Source organism: Vigna unguiculata, chromosome 5, assembly GCF_037176805.1.
Source record: "Vigna unguiculata cultivar grain cowpea cultivar isolate G323 ecotype 2 chromosome 5, ASM3717680v1, whole genome shotgun sequence".
Taxonomy (NCBI): domain Eukaryota; kingdom Viridiplantae; phylum Streptophyta; class Magnoliopsida; order Fabales; family Fabaceae; genus Vigna; species Vigna unguiculata.
This window is the reverse complement of record NC_140796.1, coordinates 29463429-29483456: the sequence shown is the minus strand read 5'-3', so window position 1 is coordinate 29483456 and position 20028 is coordinate 29463429. Positions and strand designations below refer to the sequence as shown.

Genomic DNA, 20028 nt, shown 5'->3' with positions numbered 1-20028 from the left:
TTTAAATATTTTTAATGAATTAACGTTGATTTAAACGATGCTATCTAGAGGTCAGCTGTCGATGTGAGTACTAATGAATTAATGTCTATAGTTTTAAAATTTTTTTCACATGCGGGTTAAATATGTTTTGGTCATTCAATTTTTAGTGAAAATTGGATTAGTTTTTTAAAAATTTTGAATCAATTTAGTCCTTCAATTATGTAAATACATGGATTTAGTCCTTTTAACCAAATTTTATTAAGTTTATTCGGCGTTTCAAACACATTTTATTATAGTAATTTAGTTTGTTTAAACAGTTTGACACATGTTCGCTTCAATGTTAGTTGAGAAACGCGTTTGAAACGACAAATAAATTTAGAAAATTCTTGTTTAAATGACTAAATCCACGCATTTGTAAATACATGGATTTAGTCTTTTTAACCAAATTTTATTAAGTTTATTCGACGTTTTAAACACATTTCATTATAGTATTTTAGTTTGTTTAAACCGTTTGACATATGTTCGCTTCAATGTTAGTTGAGAAACGCGTTTGAAACGACAAATAAATTTAGAAAATTCTTGTTTAAATGACTAAATTCACGCATTTATAAATATAAATGATTAAATTGGTTCAAGATTTTCAAGAGGAATTAATTTTAATTTTTATTAAAAGTTGAAGGACAAAAAAAATATTTAACCCGGAATACAAATATGAAACTATTCGATAATTAGTCTCAATTTTTATTTATTAGTATCAACTTTTAATCAACACTAAATAATTTTTTTTTCTAGTATTTATAGATAGAAAAAAGATAGATACAAAATTTTACCTTCACTCCCAGAAAACCCTGGTCTATCCGCTCGACTAACATTCCTATAGATGATTAGAAGAAAGATTTAATTAAAAGCACAAGAACATATATATAGTTAACATTTTTAGGAGCAAATAAAAATAATAACTGTTCCAGTCTTCTGTTTTTAACAAATTTGTTTAAAGAAGAGAATGAATATTCGTGTATTCCTGAGTTTACATATTTAGCACAAAACGTAACGTTAAATAGATTAAGCAATTATTCCTTACTCATAACAACACAACATTTTTTTTTCTACAGGATATTCAGACAACAAGATTGATCTATAAATCTATGGCTATCATATTGAAATAGAACAATAAAATCAAAAACATTCTAATATTATATTTTATAGAGTGCAATTTACACGTCATACGAACATACTAAATCTATTCATTATTACTTTTTTCCATTTTCTATCTCACAATCAGATAAAAAGAATCACAAAAAAGGAAATAAATGAAACTTATATCGTATCTAAGGAGATGCACGTAAATGATGAAGGACAGAAGCTAGACAAGTATTATATGTGTAGTCTCACTCATACCGGTGAAGCACTGACGTGATTCAATGGTTATTCTCATAAACCTTTACCTTGTTTTTGAACATGAAAAATAAGCAAAATATATGCGCAAAACAAATTCTCACTGTACACACCAAACTTTGTTGATTTGATGCCAAGAAGCATATTTTAACAAGGGAGTAATTCGATAACAAGTAGAGCTGAGGATGAACAAAATTTAATTCATCACATACTACTGTCTATAAAACCTGCAAACAATTATTCCACTAGAAGCCCTGGTATCTTAAAAAGGACCGTTTCCTCTTCGATAATTGACAATAACCAGTTCAGAATAAGCTTACTTCATCCAATAAGGCCACTCACATAAACATCATGGTCCTTGTAACAATGGCTTTCTTGCTCCCTGTCTACTGAGGCTTTTGAAAAACAGAAATAATGGCCCCTTAGCTTTTTGCTGACAGAAGCTCTCTTCCCTGAAATTGTTGATTTATCATTTTGGTTATTTGTGCAAGACGGTCCAGCAACATCATTGTCAAGACAAAAACCCTTTTGCTTATCTATGGATCTAGGTGATGACAATGATGATATAGAAAATGAGCTAGAGCTTGATCTTCTTGAAACCTTCACGTGTACCAGTCCTGAAGCAAATCTCTTCTTAGCATTTGGACTTGACTGGTAACTCCTTACAGATAGATTCCTTTTGTTGTTTTGAAGAGCTGAATGCCTGAAGAACTTTTGTCTTAGTGGAGTTGGAATTTCATCTGTTGTGTCCCATTTCCTGCATGAATCCACTGAACCTTCATCCATTGATTTCCTTAACCCCTCACCTTTCTTGTCCTTCACCAGTGGCCACTGAAGGACTCGTTTCAACCCGGCAGCCGCGGATGGCCTTATGCTTGTTGAGGGTCTGTTTTCTGCTGCTGAGTCATATGCAGTATGGTCTGATGAAGATGAACTCATTCCTACACTTCCCTGATCCGTACTGGCATCTGATGCATTCTCAATTCCTGTGTACAAGAACATCTGAGTGTCTGAGATTCTAAACGATGTTCCAGGACTGCCTCCAATACTATGCATTTTCATGTGTGAAGCTGTGGCTTTTCTTGAATTATAGCCTTGACTGTGGAACATTCCCCCAGCTGCAACCAACTTCCTGATCAGTACATTTGATGCTGCTGTGTTTGGACTTTGCTTAAGGTAATCAAGTGGGGTCAAGCCATTACAATCACCCACATTCACATTCACTGATGGAGCAGTCATCAGGAGCTTAACAAGATCGGCATGGATTTTACCCATTGTGCCAATGTGGAGTGCAGTTCTTCCATCAGTGTTCTTTACATTCATGACTTCCTCTATGTGAAAGTTTTTGCAACTTACTAACTGCCTCAAAAATTCAACTTGTCTGTCCAACCTTCTGAATGAGGTAGACTGAAAACCAGACACAGCTTTATGGAGGAAAGTGTCTCCCCCATTGTTTCTCTTAGAAACCAATGCAGGACAAGCAGAAACTAGAGCCTCAACTGCAGCTAATTGGCCCCTGTAAGCTGCCACATGCAAAGCAGAGTTTCCCTGATGGTCTGTGGAGTTTATTATGTCAAAGGATGATGTGAGATACTTAACCACCTGCATAAGTGCCATGAAGGGTTTGATATAATGTAAAACCACCACAACATATTATAATGGTTTAGATATCTTATTTCAGTAAGTAATCTGAGTATTCTACTCCAAGTTTCTGTAATAGCATCCACCCAAAGCATTTTACAGTCAATCAACAACCAAAGAAACATCCTAGAATTTTTTACAGTCAGTCCTCACTTTAACCTCTTTTATATTAATCAATCAGGTTATTTTAATCCATGTCTTCACTAAAAATTCGCTTGTTTCTAACCCTGGAAAGCGTCATTCAATGATACTTGACATAAGTAAAAAATGGGGAAGAAAAGTATTAACAAATGACAAAATCATGGAAGTGACTACAGACAAATGTTAGGGAATAAAACAATGACTGTATATACTATGATTCTTGAAGTGCCTCCTACTAGTACTACTCCTCTAGAACGGTCATATGCTAAAGGCCCATGAGAAGGAAGTTAAAGAAAACAACACTCTAGACAGGTAGCACCGTTTTGATGCATAGAAATGGAGCATTAATTAAAAATCTCAACTTTAAAGAGATCAGAATCAGCAAAATCTGACCTCAACCTGCCCTCTGCCTGCAGCAGAATGCAATATAGTAGAGCCCTGAGCATCTCTATAAGCCAACACATCAGTGCAATTAGCAAGAAACTCCTCCAAAATCTCCACACTGCCCCCTCTAGCAGCGGCATGGACAGCCCTATTGCTCATCTCCCACTTGTAAACAGGAGGAATATCCCCAACATGCTCCTCCAAAACCCCACCTTTGCCTGTGACAAACCTTGGAGAAACTGCAAAATCAAAAATCTGCCTAAAAACCTCACAATTCTTGCCCCTGGAAGCAGCATAAAAGATATCAGTGACATTATACTCCCCCTCTCCGAACACCAACAAAGGGTTCCTCTCAAGAAGTTGTTGCACAAAACTCAAGTCCCCAGCTGATGCAGCGGTGTACATTAGCCACCCCCCATACCCAGCACGGATGAGAGAGTTCTTGTTCTTCCCTCTCTTTGACTCGCACTCAAGAAGCAACTTCTGTGCAACCTGTGACCGGCACTTTGCAACATCACTGAACTGTTCTTCATCGTCCCACACAACTTCAAGACGGCGAATTCTGCGCAATGAAGTGAGCTTGAAGAGGTGGTTGTTGTCGATTTTAAGCAGCTCACGAACCAAGTCATAGTGTCCATTTGCTGCAGCACAATCTATTGGGGATGCATACCACCACTGATCCCCAGTGCTCTCCCACCTCAGTGGGAAATATGTAGTTGCCATTGTGGAAATTTGAAGCACTGCTCAAAATTAACAACTCTGGGAAGAAGAAATGCAATCAGCTGAATCTCACAGTGAAAGGGAAACTGTTACCCTTAGTTTAGGCAAGGAAGTAGTAGAATACAATGATACTAGTTTAGATGAGATTTTCTAAAAAGAAGAAGCTCCATCTGTGTGAGGGTGATGGAGCAACAGAATAAAGCTTACAGGGAAATATGATAATCGACAGCCAAGTAGGGAAGAGTGTAAAAGGGGAGCAAAAGATCACATGCCACAAATTTAGAGAATGACTGAAGAAGACGGTAGAATTGACTACTAAAGTAAGCACTTAACTTTCTGAATATTCCCTTTAGAAGATGCATTAATTAAATATGATGAACATAGAATTGGTGAGAAAGTGTACTTAAGAGAAATATTAAACTTTTGTTTTTGTGTTCTTTTTTTACATAAGAGAAAAATGAAAAAAAAAAAAAAAACCTGTACTGTATTTTTATTAAAAAAAAAAATTATTAGAAGCCATTGTTTTATAGCAGTTAAATATATCGCTAGAAACATTTTCAAATTGCTATTAGTTATTCTTTTAACCGTTAGAATTGTTTTATATTTATTATTATTATAATCTTCATTCAATCTTGTGGTTCACTTCATTCGGTCTTTCTTCCTTTTCCGTTCTCACTTTGTAAATGTGTCGCGACGGAACAACGAACCAAAAATTAAATTTGGAAAAAACAGAGTTTAGAGTTGTCAACATAGTTTATTCAGAAAAATTACGGAAAAACAAAAAATATAAGACAAGGTCTGCATAAAAAAAAAGACAGATTTTGGGTTCGGGAGTCGGTTATGCACGGTGAAGGTATTAACACCCCCACAGTGTCCGTCCTAACATCATACCTTTAATTAAATGTGCAAAAAAGATGTAGTTTTCAAAATATTTAATTTTCTCCAAAAGCAACAACAAAAGGATGTACAACATAAAATAAAAAAGTTTTTTAGTTTTTTTTTTGGCCCGACAAAGATTAATTCTCGCTCTTAAGTATCTCCATTTATAATATAATGGAGAATCAGGGTTACGTATTTCTTTTTTAAAAAGCTATTTGAAAAAATATTTGAAAAATGATTTAATTTGTTGTAATAATTTTGAAAACTTTTTCATTCAAATTTTTAGTATTATTTTATTATTGGTGTCATGCAACGCGAGCGGCCGAACTGACAATGAAAATAAACTTTTTTTTTTAATCTTTGATTTTTTTTTATCTTTTTAATCTTTTATAATATTTTATATATTTCTAAAGTTATCTAAAAGTGGATGTGGATGTCACTGTGATGTGAGCAACCAGATAGATATTAAAAAATAAACAAAGAAAGCTATTTTTTTATTCTTAGATTTGTATATATTTTTTAGAAAAAAAAAATGAAAGTCTAAAATGGGTGTCATGCAACGCGAGCGGTCGAGCAGACATCAAAGAAATAGGAAATTTTTTTTATGATTTAAACAAAATAATGAAAATTAAAAAAAATAAATCAAAAGAAAAAGAAACTAACAATGACATACCTTCTGCCTTTTCTTTGTTCTTGCCTCCTTTTATAATATTTTTGTGTTTTGTTCAAGAGAGATAAAAATGAGATGTGGCTGTGTGGGTGGTAATGAGAGAGAAAGAGTATAGAGAATCTTCTTCTCTTTTTTTTTACCTCCTTCAATATGTTTTTTTTTTTGAAAGAGATATGAAAGAGGTGGTGTGTATGTGGGAGTGGTGATGGGAAAGAATTAGAGAAGTGTAGAGAATATCTATTTTTGGTTTCCATCTTTTCATATGATAGACAGAGTATTTATATACACATTGCAATATTAATGCAATCCTAGCTTTAATTGTAATGAACAATATAAATAAGGAATGTGTCATGATAGCATTACATCAAGGTAATCAAATCATAGCAACTCAGAGCACAAAATCAATCAAAATCAGTAATATTGATTCTAGTTATGTGAAGAGATATTGCTTTTAATTATTATAATCATATCACTAATTTCTCTATCAGAACAAAGGTGGTAGAAGATATGTTGAGTTGTTGGGCTCATGAAGAGGAGTGTGATAACAAAATAGGCCCTTTCTTTTTCTTCTTTTTTCCTTTTTTCTCTTTTTTTTATCTCTCTTTTTTTCTTTTTTTTTCCTAAAATTAAAGTTTGAAAAATCTTTGAAGAAAATTTTGTTTCACATTTTTTTTATTTTTTTTTGAAAATAAATTTATTCACCCAGACAAAATTGGGTGTTGATAGTTGCTCCTCTTTACTTAGATTTTACTAGATAATATGAAAATTTGACTTTTTCATATTATCGTAGTAAAAGATAAGTAAAGATAAAAACACTAATTTTGTTCGGGTTTCAAAGGAAGACAAATTTGAAGACAAACTTGACCATACCAAGTAGAGGGTCTCGATTTGACACACTAATTCTTTTTGTTTTTTTTTTTGAAAAAACCAAACTAGACCAATCCCGAGGAGGGGGTCTAGATCGAAAGGATCCCGCGACCATTACCATGTAAAGGGCCTCAATCCTAAAAACATATTCTTATTGTACTTTGACGTTTTGAAAAAGAGATTAGACCAATCTCGAGGAGATGGTCTATATCCAAAGGATTCGACGACCATTACCATGTAGAGGGTCTCGATTCGAGAAAAAAATCTTTTTGTAACCATGACTTTTTGAAAAAGAGATTAGACCAATCCCGAGGAGAGGGTCTATATCTAAAGATTTGGTGACCATTACCACGTAAAAGGTCCCAATCTAACAAAGAAATCAATGACCGTTGTCGTGCAGAGGCTCTTGATGTAAAGAGATCGATGACCATTGCCTCGCAGATGGCCTCGACGTGACATAAGAAATCAATGACCATTGCCGCGTAGAGCATCTTGATGTAAAGAGATCGATGACCATTGCCTCGCAGAGGGACTCGATGATGAGAAAAACCATCACCATTGCTTTGTAGAGGATCTCGATGTGACATAAGAAATCAATGACCATTGCCTTGCAGAGGGTCCTGATGTATAAAAGGAGAACCTGAATTTTGCTCTTGAAGTATGGATAAACACCGCATGAATGCCTAACATTTCCGAGATTTACACAAAAAAATATCATTGTTGAATTTTTTTTCAAATTTCTTTATTTTTTTTTTGAAAATGATTTTCAATGATTTTGTGGAGTATGATGGATGACATGATGTGATGATGCATGACATGTTATGATTTTCGTTTTGAAACTATATGATATGCTTACATGGATGCGTGGATGCAGGAAATGCCTTATGTATGAATTTTCGTTTTGCATATTTTTAAAAATAAATTCGAATTGATCCCCATTTTATTGTTATTTCAAATTCATGGAATCATTCTACTTTGATTTTTTTTACTTTTCCAAATCATTTCTTTGGTCTAATCAGTTTACTAACATACCTTTTTTTAATCATTTCTTTTGAAACACTATTTGAATGACACCCACAAAAGACTTGGATGAGGTGATGAAGATTGACTTAGGAGTTGCCCTAATTTGAATTGGTCTTGGGGTAGAAAATGTGTTTAGGCTTTCCTTAGTTATTGATGGTATGAAAGAAATGATGGGGGCTTCAAAAATTTGCCCCTTGTGTGAGAGCCTAGGATGGTCTTAGGGTACAAAAGTGTGTTTGGCTTTTCCCAATGAGGAGATTAAAAATGACGGGGTCTTCACAAGGTGCCCCTAATATGATCATAATCTTCAATGTAATAAATGCCCAAATTCAGATTGAATGATGCGAATATATGAGTTACAAACAAAGATCGATTATTTTAAAGGGTGTAAAGGTTTATGCTTAGAGCGAGGATATTGTAGGAGCAAAGATGGAGTTTCATGAAGAATGAATTGAAAGGGGACAACCCAAATTTAACTTAATTGTCTGATTGCCCATGCTAATTTTGAAGCTTTGGAAATATGCCACCCAAGAATAAACTGCCTCAGTGTTTAAAAGCAAATCTCTGAATACACTTTTTTAATCTTTTTTTATCTTCTTTTTTAGAACAAACCTGTTAGCAAATCGAAATTTTCCTCTAAATTAAAACCTTCGAAAGATAACAACCAATCTTTGATCTGTGTGGACTTTATTAGGCTTGTATCGTGACCAAGGCTAGGGGTATGGAAGTAAATGATAGTAAAGGCCCAAACAAGTGATGTGAGGGTTGTTTCAAACAAGGATCTTTGAATAATGTTTCATTCAAAATTTGTTTGACTTCTTCTTGTTCACCTTTTACTTCCCTTTTTTCTTTTATTTTCTTGATGTAACCATATCTTTTCTTTTTTTTTTTTGATATTTTCGTATTGGTGAACTACAATTCGGATGAAAAAAACATTATGTCAACCCTTAGTGTGAGGGTGACCTTTGTTTAGGGTAATTTGAAAGAATTTTTGTTGGAAGGCTCAAAATGGGCAGCAAACGATAATTACTTTTGTTTTTTTTTTGGATAAAGAAACATGGTCACACATCCTTTCAAATCATGTTTATTTTTCTGAACAAAAACTTTAATTTAGAGGAAAATAATTTAGTTCATATGACAAGATGTCCCTTGTTTTGTTCTCTCTTTTTTCATTTTTTTTTCTTATTTTTGCCTAGACTGTCCTTCAGAATTTTCAGTCTAACTGATTTTTCTTCATTTTTTTTTGTTTAGAGAATTTATGGTGATGCTTTTTAAGGTATGTGTCCCCTTTATGATAATCCTTCATGGAAATGAAAACAATGTTTATGGTGGAATAGAGATCAAAAGGAAGATGGATTTGAGCAATTCTATGTATGCAAGACTATATGATGCTTCAAAAGACATGATAACAAACAAATTTTATTTCTTTATTCAATCCACTGATTTGACCAAAGAATGTTTTATTATTTAGAAATATTCCAAGAAATTGGTGACAAGCAAAATAGGAAACAATTTGAATTTATTTTAGTGCATTTTTTTTTTGTTTAAATTATGCATGTTATGTGTTGAAACTATGAACATGGTACCATGGATGACCACAAAATGGAATGCAATGCATGTTTGTGCCTCGCAGGGCACTTATTCACATGATATGCTAATGAAATGTATGTTTATGGCTAATAATGGTGTGATTGTGATGAATTTATTATTATATACAAGGACAGGTAAGGGTAAAGGATGAAAACAGTCTCCCTTTAGTGCCTTAATTTAACATAGGTTTGCCGCTTAAAGTTCTAAGGGAAAGTATATGTGCTCACAAGGATAGTTCCTTAATACTAAATATCAAGGTCACTAGAGCTATGGCCCACTTCATGGAATTTCCCACGATAGTTGGTAAACAACAAGAAGTGAGAGTACCAATGAAGCAAACAAACTCTAGCTGGGGTTCTCACAACGACCACTTGGGAAGTACATCCACTGTGGCACTGCCACACAATCCCCTCTAATTCTTAGCAACTCAAACCCGGGTATAGGGCCCCACTCATGTAATGAACAAAATGTGTGTGTGAAGGGAGAATACAATGTATACCCAAACCCAGACCTAAAAATTATTCCAAATACCAAAATAAAGAAGAATATACACATACAATTATTCTAAATATAAAAAGAGATAAAAATACACATACCCAAAAAGAAAAAAATGAGAAAGAAAAAATATTAAGAAAAACCACATCAATTTTGCACATCCAAATAAATGGTCTGACTCTCTAGGGTCCCCAGTGGAGTCGCCATCTGTCGTGACCAAAATCGCGACCAAAATCGTGACGAAATAACGAACCAAAAATTAAATTTAGAAAAAACAGAGTTTGGAGTCACCACCATAGTTTATTCACCCGAACGAAATTGGGTGTTGACACAATGTAAGTTATTACTTTCACTTTCAGTATCATTCTTGTTCTCATTCGCACTCTCGTTCTCACTCTCATGTCTTGCTCAAACATTTTCTTATGAATTTTTGCATAGATTTTGGTTCCAAATTGTTGAAGGTGGCGATGGTGAACCCGAAGTTTGATTAATCTTTGATCTCAATTACAATTAGCGAGACTTCCAAATGGGAATATCTAACATTAATTTGGCGAGATTCATGCAAAGATTTTGATTAAGGACGAGTCGCTGCAAGAGGGTTGCTTATGGCGATATAGTTGGTAGGGATTAATGTCTTGTCTTTGATAAACGAGCGTTCTAGTGTAGTGCTTAGGTATTTAATCAATAAGGACTTCTTGAATGAGTATTATGGTCCATTCTAGCTCTCAAATACTCTTTTTCACACACTTCATGAGCTTTGGTTTAATGATAATGTTATCACTTTATGGTGATAATAAATTTTAGTTGTGAAAACTACCTCTCTGCTCATGGCAGAGGCTACATACATTTTAACCCTCTACATATTTCTTAATGGTTGAATCTTTGTGCACATGCCTTCCTTTTATATTCATATTGCTACTTTGTTTTTTAATTTTTATATACTAGTTTTAGAATTGGTATGATATTTGTGCTTACCTATATATGTTTTATCTAGTAATTATAAGGTAATTTGGATGGCTTATTCAATCATTTGTTAATGCAAGTTTAAAGTACTAGATTTATTTTCGTTAATCAATAGGCTAGTAGGTATCTCTTCTAGACCCTTTATTGCCCTTTGATTTTTGATGTATTTCACTTAAAAAAGAAGAAGAAAGGAATGACTTGGGTTAGGCATTGGTGTGGCAAGCATGAAAGTTGGGATAACGTGCATCGATGCTTATAGGTTTGTCAGTTGGGAGGTAGGATATGGAGAGGCAGGAAGCTTTTCTTTTCCAAACCTTCCACTTGTGATATATTTAGTTTATGAAGTTTAGCTTATTGGCTTTGATGAAATGAAAGAATTAAGTTGAAATAACTATAGGATGGTTATGGAGTTGGTAAGATGCTTGTAGCACCTTATTTTTGTTGGCACAAGCAAGCTTGAAGAAAAAAATTGATAAAGCCAAGTGCATGAAGTTCACATGTGTTTGATGAATATCAATGAAGATACACTTGAAGATTATGGTTTTAGTGTATTAAATCTTGAAATAATATGTTAAATGTAATGATTATATGTTATATCATGTTGGTAGGCTATATGACATAAGTTAGATGTCTTGTTAGTCTTAATGTGTCTCTTTTAATATGTTAAAATGGATTTTAACGTGTTAAAAAGCTTGCAATATATAGTTTTTAGTATAAATGTATTCAGAGACAGTTGAATTATTTTTCAATCGACTAATTTCACTTAAGTTAGGTGAAATCAGAAGACTATACGGAAAATTCAATCGACTGATTTTACTTAAACCAGACTATATATGCTATGTTTTCGAGAGCAGGGGTGTGATTCTGAGTTTTTGAGCGCAAAATCTTGTCATTCTTTTATGGAAAACTCTCTCTCTGCTATACACATATGCAACGTGAAGTTTGAATATCTTTGTTGATCTTGGAGGCATTTTAGCTTGTGAGTAGCTTGAAGAACACATGTATGGTTGGCTAGGGAGAGCCACCATCAGGTTTGGATGTTCTTATGCCTTTGGTTGTTTTCCTAATGTGATTTCAGGTCTGTAAGTGTGACTCTTGTAGGGTAGTTGTCTAGATTTTTGTGTGAGTCAAAAATCTTATGAGTTTCTTTGTTCAAAAGTCTAATCTTGGTGTGTGATTTTTAAAACTTTTGAATATAGTGAAAATCAAGCTCAAGTTGTCCTAGTAAACTGGATGTATCTCTTGGATTGAGTGAACTAGTATAAAAATAATTGTGCAATTCCCTTTCCCTCATCTCACTCACTTTGAATCACTTTAAAATCTCAAGAAAATCAAGTATTCCACTCTTTGTTGTGTTTTAATGCATTTTTTGTGTAAACTGAGGTTGTATAATAATTAGAAATATTGATTAGAACAAGTCTTGTATGTAAAAGATTGTTGTTTGAGCTAAATCTGTGAATTTTGCATTCTGCGAATTCGGCATTCTATAAATTCCCAGTATTTTAGCCGACTGATTTTTCATTTTAATCGATTGTTTCATAGCTCAAGAACACATTAGTTTGTTGTTTTATTTTTTAACCGATTGAAAGTGTACTAGTCTGCAACTTTTACATTCTAACTTTCGAGTGTATTTGATTCAATTGAAAAGAGTTTTATGCTGTCAAAAAAGTTTTAAATAGCCAATTCAACCCCCCTTCTTGGCTTAAATCACCATTTCAAACCCATAATTTTTTACGAAGGAATGCTTTTACCAGGAAGAAAAACTAGAGGAGGATATGCAATAGATGAAACCTTATAAAGTTATGTTTCTTGCACTCTTCTACATAGTTCTTAGTCCATGGAAATTTCGTTCTTCACTTTGAAGATTTCTTTTATTTTTCCTCTTTGTTTTTTTTAATGAACTTCAATTTAAAACATTAAGTTGTTATGACATCTTACTCTTGTTTTGTACTATGATTCATGTGTTATTTCTTTGTAAGTTATTGATGAAGCAACTTGTGTAGAGAGACTTTGTAAGTTGCTTACCTCTTGAGGGTTATGTACTGGATTAGTCATTTTTATACTATTGTGTTGGTTTGCATTATGGAGTTACAAGAAATGTTTGCTTAAACTGAAAGGCATGTGGTGCTAAGGATGTTTATTGAGACTTTATTGTTGGCTTCTTTATTGTTGTTCTAGTATTGTTATTCATTTAATTTGACAAGAATATTTGTATTGGGAGAATCACACAACATTGTAACCTCACACCAACTAAGAGCAACAAAAATTGTTTTGTATGAAGCAGGTCATATATGTTGCAGTAAACCAACATTGTTGCTACACACAATCACATCTATATGTTCATAAAAATACTAGTTATTCAGTTACTTGCATCACATGTTATCAAATTTCCCCATCTTAATTTATTTCTTGAGATTCACAAGGAATCACATGCAAACATTGTCTATAACCTTTTTAAAGTTGCAATTATAGTTCATGGTGCATATGGTAGTATGTTGAGGAATTGAAGTTGTGTTCCTTCTGCCACTTTTACGATGAGAAAAGATTGATGAAGGCTTTTGGTTTTGTAAATGCATGTGGTGCTGCCATAGTGACAAGGAGAGGAGCCATACCTTCACTCCCCATAAAGGATGTTCTTCTCAAACTTTTGTTCACTTGCTTCAATTCAACTATCTAGTTTTATTTCTACAACTGATTCGTATGATTGTTTTACTTTTTATTATGCGTTTGAGACTTAGTTAAATTTTGTTACAATGTTTTATTTGATGAGATTGGAACCCTTTAGAGTGTTCATTAGTCAAATATGTTATGATTATAGCGTTCATTCCCTTTATAGTGGTCTTAGATTTTTCATACCAACTCGTATTATTTCCTCTTATCATAGTACTGACTGAATGTAGAGAAATTTTGTGGTTATTGGCCTTCAACATTAAATACAACATGTGGTGCAACTTTGTATTTCATAATCATTTGTCAGGGGAAAATCCTATAGAGTTTGAAGGATTACCACTATAACATACCTGTAAATTTATAAATAAACTTGCTCATTTAGTTATTCTCTAAAACTAAATTTATGGCTCATATTTCATTATGTGTTTGTGTCTTTATATTCGATGAGTACTGATATTACCTCATAATGAGTTTAGGGAATGAGGGCAGACAAATACATGTTAATGAATTCCACACGTGCTTTAAGCTGAAATTATCCCCCTTTATAAAGCATGTCAAAGTCTAGTAGTTGAGGCAAACATCTCAAAGAGAGCCAAGTTTGGAGGTGAGCCAAATATAGATTACCAATTTGAATTTCTCGATTGATTTTTAAATTTATAGCTAATTTCAAGGAATTATTTTAATTATGTTAACATGATATCATTTTAATTTCAAAGAATGAAGAGAGTGGAGAAGAAGTGGCAACATCACGAGGAGGATCTTTACTTGGTAGTAATTTTCATGGAGTGTGACATATATGTTGAGATATTCCAAGACTTAGTTAGATGCACTTGACATATATCTTCTAATATTTCTGAATCTATTACATTGATTGGATATATATCTTATGATATTTTTAGACCTAGTAGATTGATTCAATATTATTGTGTTAAAACATGTGATGTGGTTGTGCAGTTTCTTCAAATGGAAATGAAAGATGAATTTTTTTTTGTAGAATAACTTATTGGTGAATACTTATTATATGATAATTTGATAATTAATTTTTTAAATTATTATATAATACAATTAGTTTATTAATTTTTTGAATATGGTAAACTTATTAATACATTTATTATTATCTTTTAAAAGAATTTAAATAATTTTAGTTAAATATAACAATTAAAACATTGGTTAAAAAATTTATAAAAAATAATTCATAAATACTCTTTGGAATTTTTTTTTGGAAAAATAATTTAAATAATTTTTAGTAGTTTCAAACCTTCAATAACTGTTAAATAATAATAAAATATGATACATTTTGTGGCGATTTTTAATCATTAAAATATGATAAAATATAAAAAATAAGAGGAAATTTTGTAACGGTTTTTAATTACTAGTAATTGTTTTTTTCTAGTAAAATGCTAGTAGTTAAATGTTTTGTCACAAACTGCTTTTGACATGTGTAATTTTGACAGTTTTTTTATCTGTAAAAAAGTCATTTGTGGCGATTTTTAACCGTTAAAACTTATAATTTTAACCTTCACAAATGTCAATTTTTTTGTAGTGTTTATATTATGAGTGATAACATGTTTTTCAAATGAGAGGAGATGCATTTATATATAAGGAGAGGAGTGTTGTTCTACATGGTCATAAGCTCCACGATCCCAATTAGACAAGATGAAGAATAGGCAAGGGTGAAGGAAGGATCTTAGGAATGGAGAAACATACACCCTCATCGACTCTTCTATCAGGAAAACATGAGAAAGAAAGACATTAAGTACATGGAGCAAATTTTACAATTCCAAAATAGAAAAAATGAAGCTTCAAGAGAACGTGTCGCATGATGTCACCATTGAAATCGTATTTCTCCTCCCTCGACCTTTCTCCAAGAGAGATTTCAGTTACTTTTTCAATATGCAGAATTGAACACTTTGTTTTCACCACAATATCCCACATATTGAAAAAGGTAAGAGGAAAAAGAAAGAAGAAAATTCTAGTCTCATATAAGATTTAATGCATCAAGGCTATATGAACCAATCTTAGATCGAGAAACTTAACACACATTGTAGTTAGCATAATAAGCTATATGAATGAAAAACACTTGGTATGCTTTTATTTGGCCATGTGCATACTAGATATTTATGAGTGACCTAGAGATCTTGTTAAAATCTCATGCAAGTGGTCATACTTGATACTCATATAAGTGATCTTATAATGACTTCTTCTAAGCTTCATGGAAACTTGCATGAAGATGGAGAGCTCCATGATGGATGTTGGACACGAAAGTATGAAGGAAGGAGCATTAAGGTGTTTGATTTGGTGTAGGTGAAAGGACTCTTAAGAGAGGTGAGACCAACTCCTAAGGAAGAAGACTAAAGTAGACTAGAGGAGAGTTTACTCTAAGGTGAACTCAAAAGATATTTGTGCACAAATTTGGGCAGCACTTTATTACTCAATTTAAAGCTGAATTTTACTTGTCCGAAGCCTTCTATTTATAGGCCAAAAGGAGACTAAGGAGTATCCAAAAAGTGGAGGGAAAAAGGAGTCTAGAAAGTTGAATTTTGGAGGCAAAATGGAGGATGTGGGAGGTGTGACTTTCCACCTAAGCAAGTCACACTTGTCTTGCCATAGGAAGCTAACTTTCATCCTTGGAGAGCTAGTTTGAGAAGCTTCTAGGCTTCTCTAGAGTAGACGCACCATTCTCGGCCCATTTAGCCCAATTCCCCTTTTTGGTCCAAAATTACTTCTAAAGCCCAATTTCCTCTAAGGCCTAATACATGGCCCAAAGAAAACCCTATTCTACTGGGCCTAAAATACAAAGCCTCAAATAAAATCCTAATCTAGTATTTACAAGCAAAGAGTCATAGACTAGGTCTTCACATCTTTCTTGACTTAGGCCTTGCATGCTCATTTGAGGCTCATTCCTCTTGTATTCTCCTAGTCATGGCTCTTGTTGTAGGTCCCTTAGCTAGAGGCATCTCATGATCTTATCAAGCGTATGATGGGATCGTACAATCCCTATAAAGGATATTAAAATCAGTAAAATCATTTGTTAGAGTAAAATTACAACACATAAAATTTTAACTACAAAATTTAACCTCTTAGTGATGTAGTATCCAACACTTTCACACACCATTAGGAATGGAAAAAATTGATTTATAATTAATTTTAGTGCTAGTAGACCTACCAAGTGACTTCTTTTTACCCATGTGAATCTCATTCATTGGATCTCCAATAACAAAGGTTGGGTTATCATCATTTGTTTGTTTACGAGTGGCTTAAATCTTTATCCCTGCGATGTTTCTAAAATCATGTTTCTCCCTCAGGGTTTCACTAGAAAATCTGTTAGATTTCATGTTGCAAACTCCCATTTAAACTCTTGATTTGTCTAATAAAAATGTGAAACAAATTTTCTTCTCATACAAGCTTTTAATTTATACCAATTTCTAAGTAGAAGTTTTCTTCTAATTTCAATGTCATATTGCCTTTTATTTAACCAGTCACTAGCATATCTTATAAACTTAGAAGAACACAAAGTAACAATGTGAAACTTATTACATTTAGCAATGAAGGGATGGAACTTCTCTATTTTTTTTCTCCCAAACAAAATAAGGATTTTTTGTTTTTCCAAAGTTAGGAATGCCAATTTTAGTTCTTAGATGTCACTCATCCTGACGAAAGCTACTATGCATATTAGAATGACCCCGAAAACTATAACTCATACTAAAATGATAACTCATCTACAACAACAAAAAATCACGAAGACAAGATTGTCAAAAAAATGGATTTTATTGTTGAATGAAATTTTTATAAAGAAAAGATGTTAAAACTTCACTACGTATACTCCAAAGAAAAAGAGGTGAGTCATTTGGACAGGCTTAGAAACCTAGTCTTTCCTAGCTAGAGTTTCTTAAATCACCTTCACAAATGGTTGTAACTATCCTAAAGAAAATGAAGGTCTACAAGATGAGAAAAAATTCATAATTTGTCACGAAGACTTAAAACTTTAAAAGAAGGAACAATATAAATAAAAATCAAGTAATGATATATAAGGAATGCAATTAAAACCCTAGATGAGTTCCTAAATGAAGGTGCAAGTTACAATTTGAGCCCTGGACACATTTTTCACATTACCAAACGCTTGCACAATTACAAAGTTTATTATAGAGGTGGGATTCCATCATAGAAATTTTCCCAAGATACCAAAGCGAATGAAAAACAAAAATTACAAGAAAAGAAATTATAAAACAATTACACAAACATTGATACCAAAATTTTGTGACAAACTTCAAATGCCATTGCATGACAATTACAAAATTGCATTATTATTTCAAATGCCATAGGTTTTCCATTTCAATCTTTGTTTAGGTTTTTATTTTCCTTTGTATTTTTTGGTCAAACTCTTCCTCTCAAGTATTTAGCTCACAATGGTATGCTTTTTTTTCTTCAAGATCACATTCAACGGAAATGTTTCTCCTATCTCATCCACCAACACCTAAGATACTACCTATTGTGAGTTTCAAGCAAGAAAATGAAGGAAAAGTTCAAGTTTCAAACACTTAAGAACAAGAAGCAATGAAACTAAAAATGATCAATTTAGAAAAGGTAAACATAAATTGAAAGAATGAACCTAATGAATAGTTCTAGATTAAGAGTGATAAAACAAAAAATGTAAGCAAGTTGAAAAATGAATAGATGACAAGGTACAACTGTAGTAAAAAAATGGAAAGAAAAAAACAACTTCACTCAAAGATGCTTTACACACAATTCAAGTCATGTAATGAAATAGAAAGGTAAAGTTTATGCATCTAAAAGTATATTTTGTGTTGTGAATTGTCCTATTCTAATGTCGATTCATTTTAGCTTTTATGAAATTTGATGTTTGATTTCTTAAGAAAATCGAGAGAAGATCCCCATTAGACATTAAGATAACAAGCTATCTATATGTGAAGGTTCACTTCTAGAGGTTTCAGAGAAGGAGAGTGATGGATTGAAAACAAAATGGACAAGATAACTTTAAAGTCAAACTGAAATAAGAGAAAACAAGATAAAAATTGAAGTAATAGAAGATGATAAGGGACAAAGGACCACACCACTCATAGGTGAGGACCAAAATGCCAACTCTTTCCTAAAGATGAGTGATGGAAGCCGCAACTTGCAAGCAAGATAAGGCAAAGGTGGAGTCTCCACTCCCTGAAATAGAGCTCACAATTTTTGGTTAAGACAATATAAGATTTTACTTCAAAATGTTGAAACCTTTTACAAGCTTATGAGCACCCTTTATATTGAGAGTTCTAGGAGCCTCTAGGAAATAAACAAAAGTTCAAAAGGGTTACTTAGCAAATATGAAACACCACATTCTAGAAGTATCTCCTAAAAGTAGCATAAACTAAAAGGGAGGTGGAATGTAAGACTTGAGAAATTTAATTAATTAAATAAATAATTAATAAACAAATGTAGGTAGTGGGAGCCTTTATGACATCTAATGTTAACTTGTCTGATGTGGAAAAGTACTAGCTTAAATGGTTGGGAGTACTTGATTGTGTTGAGAGGACTTGTGATCAGGTCCAGTGTATGCCAAATTATGTGTTATTTTAATTATGTATTATTTTGATAATATAATTGATCATGATGAATTATAATAAAACCTTATATTTATAGGAATTAAGATTTCTTTTTGTCAAAGTTCTTTTTGGCATGAATGTGAAAGGCCAGAAACCCTAGCTAGCATAGGTAGCCAAAACGGCTGGAAAACCAACTCATAATGATCCTTTAATGGTGATTATGGCAATTACAATCACCATTAAAGTGATTTTCGTTTTCTTGCCATTAACCAGAATTAAGGTTTAGTTAAGTGGCCAATTGAGGGAGAGAGAGTTTTGGAGATTGCCAATAGTGAGTGCAGAGAGGGGATTATTCTGAGCATGTGGAAGTAGTAAACCTTGTGGCAAAGCGCATAGTGGGGGGCAAAGGAAGCCAATGTTGATCAAGAAGAAGTTTTGGAATTCTCCAGTTAAGCAAGGAAACCAAGTTAGGGGAGTTGTGATTTCTTGTTTTAGTCTGTTGTTAGTGTGATGAAGGATCGTCTCGGATTTAGGGGAAATTCGTCTAGAACGAAAATGGGCATGAAACCTAAAACGAAAAAGGGGGAAAAATGGAGGACGTCGATTTGGGGGTTTTCGGAACGGAAGGAATTCACGCCACTTGGAGGAGGTTCCAAGATAAGTGAGGAAGATCCGCCACCTTGAATCAGAGATTCAAAGATAAGGATCGGTGGTTCTGAGGAGAACCTCGAGACTTGAGAGAAAACTCAAATTTTCATATAACTCAAATCTGCCTACATATGTATCTCACCAGGGCTTATATACTATGGGGCGAAACACAAAAAGGCCCAACATAACTTAAGGTCCAAAAAAGCCCAAACAAAAACATTACAAAAAAAGAAATATAAAAGAGTTCCTATTCTACGATCTGAAGCTAATTTAAGATCTCTTTGAAGATCATGGGCATGATTCCATCATCTGTTTTCTAATCCCTTGACGGTCCCGAACCACGCCTCCAGCATTGCCTCTGGGTTGGAGAAAATTCAACCTCGAATTTTAGCGCTTCATTACTGTTATTATCAAGGTGCT

The 20028-nt window shown here is 33.2% G+C and overlaps 1 protein-coding gene across 1 annotated transcript; it reads right to left on the bottom strand.

Moving 5' to 3' along the window:
• Positions 1-1458: 1458 nt before the first annotated feature.
• LOC114183529 (uncharacterized) lies at positions 1459-4516 on the bottom strand. Its single transcript, XM_028070579.2, has 2 exons — positions 3550-4516; positions 1459-2976 (listed from the first exon to the last, which is right to left on the bottom strand). Exons 1-2 carry the CDS (start codon positions 4261-4263, stop codon positions 1696-1698), a joined length of 1995 nt encoding a protein of 664 aa, XP_027926380.1. The 5' UTR covers positions 4264-4516; the 3' UTR covers positions 1459-1695.
• Positions 4517-20028: the final 15512 nt, after the last annotated feature.